This window comes from Dermacentor albipictus, chromosome 1 (genome assembly GCF_038994185.2).
Source record: "Dermacentor albipictus isolate Rhodes 1998 colony chromosome 1, USDA_Dalb.pri_finalv2, whole genome shotgun sequence".
In the NCBI taxonomy this organism is placed as follows: domain Eukaryota; kingdom Metazoa; phylum Arthropoda; class Arachnida; order Ixodida; family Ixodidae; genus Dermacentor; species Dermacentor albipictus.
The window spans coordinates 312,016,652-312,029,107 of record NC_091821.1 but is presented as its reverse complement, the minus strand read 5'-3'; the positions used below and the strand labels follow the sequence as shown (position 1 = coordinate 312,029,107).

Below are 12,456 nucleotides of genomic sequence, written 5' to 3'. Positions count from 1 at the left end.
TGTTATCAAATTCCTGCTGTATGACAGCATGCTCCAGAGTTGACACACAGTAAGGCCGTCGGTGAATGGGACTCGCATCACCAGTATGGATGCGATGGGTGATGATGGAGGTCTGGCCCAGAGGACGGTTGCCAAAGTCAAAGATGTCCTGGTAAGAGAACAGAGTTTGGCGAAGGGCAGCAGCCTGTGCTGGAGCGAGATCTCCTGATATTGTGCATGTGAAGTAGTCGCAGGAGGAATCTGACTGCGATGACAGCAGCGAAAAATCCGGTGAAGATTCTGTGGTCAGGGCAGAAACCATGTAGTCGGCCAATGGGGTCAGATAAGCAAGAGATATGCCACGAGGAAAACCTTGCGTTGAGAAACCAAAATTGAGGGGACGAGAAAAGAGGTTCGTTTGTCTGTAATTGCCACCACCGTATAGGGGAGCGCGACAATGCGTGTCATGGCAATCTCAGGAATAGGGGAAGCAATGTAGTTGCCATCAGGTAGGGGTGGAAAGGGTGAAAGCTGGACGTATATTGTGGCTTGCAGTGGCAGTTGAAGAAACTCGACGGCACGTAGGCAGGGTTGACCAGCAGCGACGTTGTTGGAGCACAAAGGGAGTTCTAGCCAGAGAAATCCCACAAAGCAGTCGAAGGGCAGCATGTGTGAACAGAAAGTCAATTCCAAGGAAGAGGTCATGGGGGCAGTACTCTAGGACAGGAAAAAGAACAGATGTGTGGTGACCAGAAATGGTGATGCATGCAGTGCACATTCCAAGCACGGCAGGTGTATCTCTGCCAGCTACTCAGACAGTAGGTGAAGCCGAGGGCGTCAGGACTTTCTGGAGGAGGTGGCGAAGGTTCGAGCTCATTACAGATATTTGTGCACCGGTATTAACAAGAGCAATAACTGCCACACCATCAACCAGAACTTCAAAAAGGTTGCATCGTGAATGAGGGACAATCGGAGGATTTTCAAGCCGGGTCGTAAATGCAGCGTCACCTCTGGGGGCTGCACTGGCTAGTTTCCTGAGAGGTGGTCGAAGGGACAGCAAGAGCAGTGAGGTTGGGGCGAGTGGGACTGATGGCGCTGGGGCACTGGTGAGAAGCTGGTCCGTTTTACCCTAGGAGGACGTACAGCACTTGATGCCCCAGGATGTAACAACCGGGCATATGGTGCACATTCTGGGCACCACCGATTGTAAAGGCTTGGTCAGTATAACGTGGGCCAGTGGCTGCGGCAATGGTGGGCAACGTGTCCATTCCTAGAGCATGCGAAGCATACGGGCTGGCATCAGGGGTGTGCCGATCGGCTGGATTGCGATAACAGGGTGTGAAGATCGTGTTCAGTGTAGTGGCAGCGACAACTGGGGAGACCGGGTCAGGAGCAGCATTAACATTATGAAAGCTGGTAAAATGCCAATATTCGTGACCTCTTGTCGAACCATGGCCTGAATTAGTGAAACAGTAGCCAGGTTGTCTTGCATACCATCATGGGGAGAAACAGATGCCATGGCCTTCCGTTCTCAACGGACGATCCCGGTGGCCTTCGCATGAGGACGTGGCAGCCATATTGGGAAGTTGGTTGAAGCGGTGAGTGATATGGTGACTTTTTGCCTGCTCAAAATGACGACATCCTGTGATGACCGATTCCACTGTAGAGCAATTCTTACACAGAAGCAGCTTGAAGGCGTCATCGGCTATGCTTTTCAGTACGTGTCACACTTTGTCCGCTTCAGGCAAGTCCTTGTTGACCTTGTGGCACAGAGCCAACAAGTCCTGAATATAGGAGATGTACAGCTCTGTGAATTCTCGTGTGTGAATTACGAGTTTTTTCTTGGCCACTAGTTGTCGTCCGAGAGGTTTCCCAAACAGATCGTGTAATTTCTGCTTACAGATGTCCCAACTTGTCAAATCTTCCTCACGCGCCTCGAACCAGAGTCACGCAGTGTCCCACAAGTAGAAGATGATATTCGCAAGCATTGTCATCGGGTCCCACTCGTTATTGTTGCTGACGCGCTCATACATATCCAGCCACTCATCGATGTCCACGCCACTTCCGCCATTGAACATCCCGGGATCACCAGGGTGCAAGAGAATAACCAGTGGCGGGCCTTGTTCACACTGGGTCACTTGGTCGGTCATTGTGGTGGCAGCAACGTGTCGTCTGCTGCAATGATCCAGTTCCCGGTGTTGTAGCAAGCTTACCCCCCACATCCACCAAAGATGTTATGGGGAGAATCTATATACAAGGATATATTTAGAAGGCAAGATGCACAACGCTGCAGCGATCGTATGGCTAGCACGTGCACACCAGATAGCTGCACCATCATTGTCGACATTGTCCAAGCGCCGACCACAGGATCGCCGCCCGTGACAACATGTATAATCTTTACAAAAAAAATGACATTTTATTTTACAATGGTAGCATAACATGCAAACAAATAATGCAGTACATAGAAGTTACCAGCCTAACAAATCAGATGTCAAAAAAACAAAAGACATTGGCACTGTATGCAGTGAAATGTTTTGTAAATGTTATGTGCTCGAGATTCAGTGTTCCCAAGAAAACAGGCAGTTTTCAAGAGCACCTAAATTTATTGCCACCTTCTCTTCTTGCATTCCTGCAATGCCACTAATAATGTTGCTGCTCACATCTTTATATTAAACAGCAAACTGTCTTTATACACAAATGTGATTAACTGTCTTAAACACTTCACTGAGTGAACAGTTGCAGTTGAGACATATTGTAGGGTCATGTTTGTGTAGTGCTTGTTCTATGCACCTTAGCACCCATATTCCTAGGGTTTAGCATGTGTTTAGTCCAATGATGTGTTAGATTTTAATTTACATCTAGAAGTGAAATCGAGTAGCAGAAAGCAAGTGCTTTCCACATTACCCTCCGATTCCTAGTTCACCCCTGTTAAGGTATATAATTAAATATAATTAAGAAAGCATTACGACTGAACATGAAGAATAGGCTGACCTGTATATGTAACAGTGGTTTGATGTAACCACAATCAGGTGGCCAAACATCATGGATACTTTGATGATGCTGTCCTGAAAGTCCATCGTTTCTGTGATATCCGTCGTGACATTTTTGACGGCAACCAACTTCCTTCCCACCATAGAAACCTCATAGTTTTTCCACTCGAGCCTCCTAAAAGAATAGTGTGAAAATATAAGAGGACATGTCAGGTTGACAGTTTGCTACAAGGCACCTTTTTCAACTGGTGGTGGGTTTTGAAAAGTGTCTTGTGAGGTACTGACATGGTTATACAAATATTACAAAACTAGGTAATCGCACTAGCTTTTTTGTAACAAAACGACTTGTGGGCTTGGTGGTAGCTTGGAAAATGTTCATCACTTAGCTAAGCTACTCCACATTGATTAAACAAAGAAAGCACACCTTCCTTTTAATGCAATTTAAACTTTTGCTGGCTGCTGTGAGAACTACTGCCCATGGTGTGGGGCAGCCTAAGCTCTGGTGCGCATGCTTGGAATACCCGGTGGTCAAAGCTGGCCTGCCTTTGCTGGAGGAAGACTAAACCTTGGATGTTTGTGGTCTCGGCATCTTTCTTGAGGGCTACTGCTGAGTACAGGAACCCATGTGAATTCCCACAAGACACAGACACTGACTACAGATGAAGACACGTTTGCAATGAAAGTTAAAGACTGAAGTAATACATCCCGAGTCTGGCCTCCTAATTTATTCTGGTCACCAGTCAGTCGTGAAACAAAAAAAGAGAGAAACTATTCTGGAACTTAATGACTTCTACTTTAACATTTAGTGTAGCGCAGTTTTGGCAAAATGTAGTATACATTTATAGGAGGGCTTGAACAAAATTTGTGCCCCTTATCTTTTTAATAACAAGTATATCTGTTAGCTTCAAATTTAAGGTAGAACAATTTAAATGTAGATATGTAATCATAAAAATTATCTAATTTACATAGCCTATCCATTTCAGGCTGCATTGCTGAAAGCGCCTAGTCTACTGTGAAGTCAGAGAAGTGTCAAAGAAGTATCGAAAATAGGCATCAAGCCAGTTTCCCGTCAGAGCGAGTGAGAACCCTTTTATATTACCTGCTATCAGAATGGTGAAGTTGTGTCGGTGGTTCAGTGCACCTAGCTAGGGATCTTTGGAACTTAACTTTAGCATGATTTAAGGAATGGTGCGTGGTCATATGATGTGCAGCTACTTCTACAAGAATAAAAACACAGTTGAAGACAAAAGAGCCTTATTGGAGCATTGATACAGGAGATCTGGAGGCAGAGGTTGGAGTTTAATGCAATATGGAGGTAAGTGGAGACCACTGGGAGAGGGTGCAAGCAGACATTTATATACTGGTGACGTTAAAGGGGCACTAAAGGCAAATATTAAGTCAAGCTAAAGTGATAGATTAGTGCTCGAGAATCTCTAAGGTGTCAATATTATCGCAAACAGAGCCTTAATAACCGAGAAATTGAGGTAAATGCAGGACATGATTAGAGACTCCCCCAGGAAATTCAAGTACTTGCCCGATAACAAAAGCACTCCTCAGTTAAATTCCATCACTAGTACTAAACTACTTGCAGAAAACATCCTTGCATTGTATTATAAGGTGAAATAAAATGCTACTTGTCCAGTTCTGTTTCATGCTTAGACAAATGAACTCATTGAAATTAGCTTTGACAATGACGCGGGCGTTCAAACGGTTTTGTTTTCTCTCGACTCTGCGCCGCCTAAACTTTCGTATTTCAATAGTTATCACGTAGTGCTGCGCTCGTTTTGCTGACTTGTGAAACTCACACAAACTGCAAGTAGCAGAGAATTCAACTTCCATGTGATGTTAAGCTTTAATAGCCCGAGGCACAACTGCACTGAAAAGCTGCTGCAATTGACAGTACAGAATGGTGTAGTGCAAGTGGGTAGGGTGTTCGCGCATGCAGTATGAATTTGATCCTTTGAACAAGCATCAAAAGGAGCTCACTAATTCTTTCTTTAGTTAATGACACACTGACCTATTAATGACGTGAGCAAATATGACCTGTCCATTACCACAAGCACCAGCCACCTGGGTCCCATCGCTGGACCATTCCAGGGAATAGATGCTCTGTGTTTGAGGCTTATCAAGGGAATAGGACCACTGGATTGGAAAAAAAGAACAGCAAAACAAGACAAAGGGAAGATCAATTTTGTCAGAGGCACTTGCGGAATATGAAGAAGCTTAATACTTTACATACTTCAAAACAGCAAAGAAAGAAAAATAAACAGACACTTCCTGCACAGATTTAAATAGTTCATTGAAGTGCATCATTGCGGTGTTTTGTGATAAATATCATCATGTTTTAGTGACATTAGCAAAGGCACACAGAGAAGGCATTAAAGAACACACTGTTTAATTGCTTAATCAGGCAAACTAGTACACATAAGATAAAATAGTATGAAGGCAGAAATAGCAGCAAGCGCAGGAAACAAATTTTTACTTTTAATGATGTGCTTTATGGCTTAATATGTACACACTATTTACAACCATTATACCACGTTCGTAAAGTGCCAGCAACTAGAGCGTAAGAATTCTGGAAGGTGCCTAGGGCACAATAGCAAACACATAAATTGATACTGATGGCACGCCTCATATTATATCATGAATGTAATGATCCAGCACGTCGGTGGCAAAAACGAAGCATGAAACACTTTTCGTACTTTGCAATACTATGTATGCAGTTCATACTTCCTTTTTTTTTGCATTTCCTAATGTTTTATTTAAAACCTTTAGCTTGATCCAAAAACTTGACTTACCCCTGTCTTATCACAGAGACGTAAAGAATTAAATGATCCAACACCAAACAGCTCGCCATCAGGAGTCCAAGCAACTGATGTTATAGGGTAGTCATTGATCTGACTTGCATACAGGATGTGACCAAATATGTCCCATAGCTGAAGCAAAATGCAGTCAATGAAAAAGACAATGATAAGCTTTTGTTTTAGCCATAATGCAATGAGAAAACAAATTTCATTTACTTATATGTTCCAAGACACATGTAGGTAGTAGCAGCACATAATAAAAGTGATTGTTTCAATGTTCACTTTTAAAGCGGTGCATATCATACTCTTATAGCATGTTCTTATTTTTATTGTGGCACCATATTCTTATTAATCATGGCATGGATATGAGGTTGAAACTGCAACAAGTTCTGAAATTAGGCAATTCTCAGTGCTCTAATGCATCTCACACAGAATAAACATTACATTGTAATGTTGCAATAAGATGACTTGTAGGCCAGGTGACTGTAGTCTTACTGAAAGCTTAAATTAAGATGTAGCCCTTGCTGTGTCTAAGTTTTCACAAAATTTTAAATGAGACTGCATTGGTTTGGCCTGCATTATTTAATAAAACACTTGCTGCCACTGCCTCTCTAGTCTGTTTATACTTTTATTTGCAAGCAGTGAAAACAGACCTTTCCTCTAAAGTAGCTCAGTTCTCTGATGGCAAGGTATGCATACAATGGTAAATTTTTCATTTCTTTCTGAAAAGCTAGATAAGAAAATTTATCAAGTGCGTGATTACATGATGTGGACCAAATAATGGAATTCTGTGATATTTGAATGAAACAATGCGGCTCGGCTTGAAGTCTCAGGTTTGTTCTCCAGCTATGGTGGGTGTACTTCAAACGGGGACAAAATGCAAACATGCTACTGTACTTAGAGTTGGGTGCATGCTAAAGAACTTCAAGTGGTCAAAATTAATACGGAGCCCTTCCCTATGGCACATATCATAGCTCCAGTGCTTCTTTGGGACATGAAACCCCATGAATCAATCAATCAGACAATGCAACATTTAGCACAAAACCTCTGTGCTAGAGTTAGCAAAGAAAATGCAGGGCACTGTACGAAGCAAGTCAATGAACTGCAAGGTCTGCTTATCACTACATGCCTTTTCATGCACCCAGTGATTTGAAACACTTCTTTGTGCATCTAACAAATATGTACAGTTTCATACCTTGTATCTGCAATCTTCAGAGCCTGATACTACCATGCTGTTATTTGTGTTCCAAGCTACTGCCAAGATCAGACCATCATGGGCTTTCCATTGAACAGGTTTAGAGTTGGGCTGAAGCGGCTTGATCACCAAGTGAGCACCAATGCTGTACAAGACCTGGTTTGAATTAGGTCCCCAGGCTACACAGTATAAGGGCTGTGCTGAAATAAATATGTACAATATAGCATGCACTGTAAGCTTTCTGATGTGTACTTTATCAAGCATTTGAAAAATGTGCATTGATTTTAACAGCAATTTCTTTGTTTTTGTGAAAAAGTTGTTAGAAGGTTGCCATTAGACTCCCTTGAGGCCCCTATCTGCTTTTGAAGATTTCAGCCTTGCTACTAGAGGCCATAAAAGTTTCTCTATCACTTTATACATTAAAAGTTAGTGAAACAGTATGTGTTCTTAAACAGCGAGGCTTTTTAAAACAGACTAACAATGCAAACTGGCATCTCAGAGGGGAAGCTAGTCTAAAGGGCCAGAAAGATGTCAGGTTAAACACAGGATGAAGTGTATCACTAATTTCTTAAGTACTACTTACAGATTGGCCATGCCACTTAGAAAATGGGCTCAATAAAATGAACAATCATCGTTACACAGGGTGTCCCAACTATCATGCACCAAGATTTAAAAACATGTAAATGCCATGTAGCTGGACTGAACCAAGGTAATGTTGTTTGCCGTCACTTGGAGATACTCGGATTATTTTTTGCATTCTGCCTAATTACATAATTAGACTAAATTACCTATTCAACTTCTCAAATATCAAAATTAGATTAAAAGTGTCAATGACAAAATTGTAGAGCAACATGAAAAATTTCCAATACATCTTTCTGTTGCTCAGTACGTACGTGCTAGATAAAAGTTTTTTTCCTTGTGTGAAAGAGGCCTGCAAATACACGCAAAGTGCTTTGAGTAGCCAGTCACATGGCAATTTTGCATGTATTTGCGGGCCTTACCTTGGTTCTGTCCAGCTACGTGGCATTTGTATATTTTAAAATCTTGGTGCATGATAGTTGGGACACCCCGTATAAGCATTTCACTACTGTTAGAAGCAATTCAACAGTTGCTGCATGGATGTTGTTTTACTATAACATAATGTAATTTAACATTCAATGTGCATGAAGAGACATGCAATTGCACATCTTTGTTTGCTTCCTATTAGTGAAACTACATTGAAGTGTAGTGAAGTAATCCTGCAGCAGCCAATATGGCAAAGGTCTTGGCTACTGCAAACCTGTAAGGTCATACACATCATATAAACTAGACTGTGATGCTATTTGTGCTGTGCCTCAAATTTTGCCCTAGCTTTAACATATACCAGTGACACTACATGTAATAAAGCAGATGCTGAGGGTCTCTGATGGCACTCACAGTGTGTTGCCAATGTGGATCGTAGCATTCCATTTCTGGACCAAATTTTTAAAAGGCCATCCTCACCAGCTGCAAGCAACATAAAGAGGTTAGTTTAACAAGTGCTCCTTGGTTAGAGTGAATGCAATGATGACTGATGGGGTTTGATGCCTCAAACAGCAAGGCTGTGGCAGATGCTACAGCTGACAGCTACAGGTTATTTTTGGCCAACTGCATGGGATTCTTTATTGCATATGCAAAATATGGTATACGTGAGACCCTGCGTTCCACATCAATTGGAATCTGGCCGTAGTAACTGGGGATCAAACCTGAAACCTGCTGCTCAGCAGCAGATTGCCATAGTCACTGTGGTGGCTGCCTTTTTATTTAGCACTGTCATCATGTCACTGTCATATTTTGAGAGCATAGTACCTGTGAGTTATATGTGCTGGCAGACCAGCTGACGCTTAATTGTATGTTTTTGGCATATACTATGGTCTGCAGGTGGCAAACCACCAACCTAAATTTTACATTTAGTATCTAAATGTGTAGCATCTGCCCAGACATTTGCATTTAACATACATGGTTACCACTGGCAGGAATAAGCTACTGAATATTGAGCAGTTAAAATCCTACCTGTTACTAGGGCTGTGGCATCTGGGCTCCACTGACCTGCAAGCACTGCACCCCTGTGTGCATCAATTGCCTTTTCAATTCTGCCATTTTTTGACAGAAGGTAGAGTTTGCCTGGAAACCGAGTTGGTTGATGAGCCAAGTTTTCCAAAATAGCTAAGGGACAATTTGGGGTTAAAAAGCTGATGCTATGATTGAAAATATTTGATTTTTTTTTCAATGTGCAGTCCTTTGTCACCCAATATGCTGCAGATGTATTTCTGGATTTTGGCAAAATGAATACATGCGCCTTAGTAATTTCCTATGAACTCAATGCACATGCACTTTGCATTCCAGTGAAAGCATACACATGCAATACCTACAGCAGCAGTCAAACACGAATCCGTAACTGAGCAGTTCATTTCACAAAGAAAAGAATGGCACCCTATGTACAACTTGTGCCCAATGGACTAATCCATACCAGTACTATAACCTGCATCTTTAATCTTACACCTTCAAAATATTTAATGCCTAACACTAGTACTTTGTTTCCCTCCATTTCTGCAATTGGTTAAGCGATTGGCTCCACAAACCCTACGCAGTTTCAAATAATATATGCATATTTTTGAACAAACGTCCGTCTAGAGAATACACCCATTGGTGAAGCCAGTGCAACGATTCCTACGCACTAATCCGCAAATACACGGTCACCGCCTCAGCAAGTGAGCATGCAACTTCGCGTGTGATCAGCTGCAACCTTTACCATCGCTGGCTGTAACAAGAATGACATCAGCATTTCCAGTGTTCTTGCGCGATGTCAGCCCGGTGCCCGCTATTCGCGGAAGTGCGTGTATAGACGTTGGGTAAAGATCGTCAGGCAAATCGGCGAGCTTCGCATTGTCTTTAGAGACGAGGTTCCATGATAAGATCTGGTGGTCATCGCTGCAAGACAACACCTCATCGGTGGAGCTCCAGGTGACCCCGGTGGATATTTCAGCATGTGATTGGGAATGTTTATTAAGGAATTCGATCACGATATGCATCAAATCTTGAATCAAACAGCAACAATCACTTATTCACAAAATGTGTCGCGTAGCGTGTATTAAATGGATCCCCCCTCGCAGGCTATGATATGGCTGCTGTTATTATTGAAAATGTTAAATAAATACACAGGTCGCGGTTGTTGGTTGCACCTTGCACAATACGAGATTCTGTATATATTTTCTTTCAGGACAACATTCATTTGGGCTAGATGGTGCATACTTGAATTAGGAAGGAACAGACGATCACGAGAGGGAGAACGACACAGGACAGGCGCCAGCCAACTTCAACTATCTTTATTCACCGAAAAATCTGCAAATATAAGGAAATTTTAATCACAGACATACGCACAAGGACCATAATGCATAATCTGCCAAACCGTTTCAAGATAGGAGATTTCGCTTTTGTAGAGGGTCACGGAAGTATCGCTAACACACTTTTTTCCTCTCTTCTTTATATGGAATGCTTCCAAAACCTTACGTGCCTTTGTTTCTCTGCTTCTGCCAAGAATCTTTAACTCTCGGAACCGTGGTTCACACTTCTTACATTGTTTCCGTGGGTTTTTTCCGAGAGATAAAGATTTTTGGCAGAAGCAGAGAAACAAAGGCACGTGAGGTTTTGGAAGCATTCCATCTAAAGAAGAGAGGAAAAAACTGTTAGTGATACTCCCGTGACCAATTCAAAAGCGAAACGTCCTATCTTGAACGGCTTGGCAGATAATGCATTATGGTCATTCTGCGCATGTCTGTGATTTTCCTTATATTTGCTGATTTTTCGGTGAATAAAGATAGACGAAGTTGGCGCTTGTCCTGTGTCGTTCTCCCTCTCGTGATCGTCTTAGTTGGCGCTGTTCCATTTTCTTTTCATATTTTCTTTATGCACATGAGCCAGCAAGCAAAAGGATATGCCTCCGTTCCTTTGGCAGATACGTCTTCAGCCTCATGCTTTTTACACGTTACACTACGCGCACCGTATTTTTAGTCCCTTGCACTCCTTCAGTTACAGCGGACTCATGGCAACTTCTTTGCTCCCAGAGAAATTTGTTTACGAAGCTCTCGAAACATGCGGGTTCTGGTCACCTAGCAACGGAACATGCCGTGGTTGCTGCGTGGTTGTCAATGCGCTCAATGCCTCCCTACCTCCATTATGGCCTCTAGCCACCATACCTCCATGCTCAATGCCTAGCCGCCTAGCCAGCCTAGCCTCTCTAGCCAGGTTGCAAGACTTGTTTCGGTTTCTCATAGAGTCATGCCATAGAGTCATACAGTCTAGTAAGTAGAGGTCAAAGTCGACAGCGGGAGGGCAAAAATTCTAAGCATTGAAAGAGGCACTAGAAGAATAAACAGAACAATTTTCTAAATCATTGTAAATTCAGCGTTAGATGAATACGATTTTTTTAAAGAACAAACAATGCAACCCGTTGGTTCCTTATGTTATGTGCAACACCTATCAGCGTTGTGCCCACTAGAGCACGTTAGTTGTGCTCACAACTTGGCTGTTGCGTGACGGCTATGGGTGACGAATTTTGTGCGCGAAACTAGAGTTGCTAGCGAAACGAGCATGATCCGATCAATCCGTGGTCATCATTTTTACAGCTTTATGCGCCTTGTATTGACTTGCTCACAGGGAGGGCACGTTCAAGCGCGCATCGGTACCCGCATATGGAGCACTGACATGCCTGCCCATCGGCGCATGTAAGTTGCGCAGCGACTACTTTTCGAAACTTTTTGCCTCATATATCGCCGCACAGAAAGTTCATCACAGGCAGGAGGAAGCGTGTGCGCGGAAGACCAGCGTTCAGTCGCAACTGCACGGTGAAGCGAATGTCACCAAAAGAGCGATGCAACATTACTTTCGCTTATCGCAATCTGCGACGAATCGCAGCACATTCATGGAACGCAGCGTGGCTTCTGGGATGGCATTTCAGTGGTCGCGTGCCACTTGTAAAACAAATTGTTAAACGAAGGTCGTCGCCCGTCCGGCACCTTCGTACACAAGTGATCGTCAGTAACACACGCAACAGAGGGGGAAAAAAACAAAAGTTCTGGGAACGAAAGAAAGCTTGGGAGGGGGGCTGCGTATTACAACTTAATCTCGCAATGGTGTATCCCCCGTTCTTTTTCTTTTCTTTTTTTTGCGTGTGTGTGTGGTGATGTGATGCCGCCTGCATTTACCTTCCCTAGAGTCCAAGACAACTCAAAGGCATGTCGTCGATTTGCAAATCTGTTCTTGCTACTGATGGATATGTTACGAACGTTTTTTTTAATTTATTAGTGTTAGATGCCAGAAGCCGAACCTCCATGCAAGTAGGCAAAGTGACCATCTCCATCTCCTCCCATTTGATATGGTAAAAACAGCTTTTTCTTAGCATAAACAGCGAGACGAAGAGGCATCATGTGGTGAGATGCCATGTTTGCACTGCTCCCTAGATTTTCACTTC

General features: G+C 42.9%; 2 protein-coding genes across 8 annotated transcripts in view; one reads left to right on the top strand and one right to left on the bottom strand.

Moving 5' to 3' along the window:
- Oseg5 (intraflagellar transport protein Oseg5) overlaps positions 1-11,187 on the bottom strand; it is a 44,520-nt gene extending 33,333 nt beyond the window's left edge. The window contains exons 1-8 of one of the 7 annotated variants that reach the window (XM_070531562.1): positions 10,924-11,180; positions 9,739-9,976; positions 9,000-9,110; positions 8,385-8,453; positions 6,969-7,168; positions 5,768-5,905; positions 4,987-5,111; positions 2,971-3,144 (exon numbers count right to left, since the gene is read on the bottom strand). In XM_070531562.1, coding sequence (XP_070387663.1) covers positions 2,971-3,144; positions 4,987-5,111; positions 5,768-5,905; positions 6,969-7,168; positions 8,385-8,453; positions 9,000-9,110; positions 9,739-9,976; positions 10,924-10,959 — 1,091 coding nt within the window. In that variant the 5' untranslated portion in view covers positions 10,960-11,180. Of the gene's footprint in view, positions 1-2,970; positions 3,145-4,986; positions 5,112-5,767; positions 5,906-6,968; positions 7,169-8,384; positions 8,454-8,999; positions 9,111-9,738; positions 9,977-10,144; positions 10,422-10,923 lie in introns of those variants that run through there. The other 6 variants (XM_070531563.1, XM_070531564.1, XM_065436016.2 and 3 more) reach the window with 6 other exon arrangements.
- Positions 11,188-11,520: 333 nt separating this feature from the next.
- Positions 11,521-12,456, top strand: part of LOC135905039 (putative sodium-dependent multivitamin transporter) — a 77,797-nt gene continuing 76,861 nt past the window's right edge. The window contains exon 1 of the mRNA XM_070531569.1: positions 11,521-11,710. The gene's annotated coding sequence lies outside the window, so the exon portion shown is untranslated. The remainder of the gene's footprint in view (positions 11,711-12,456) is intronic.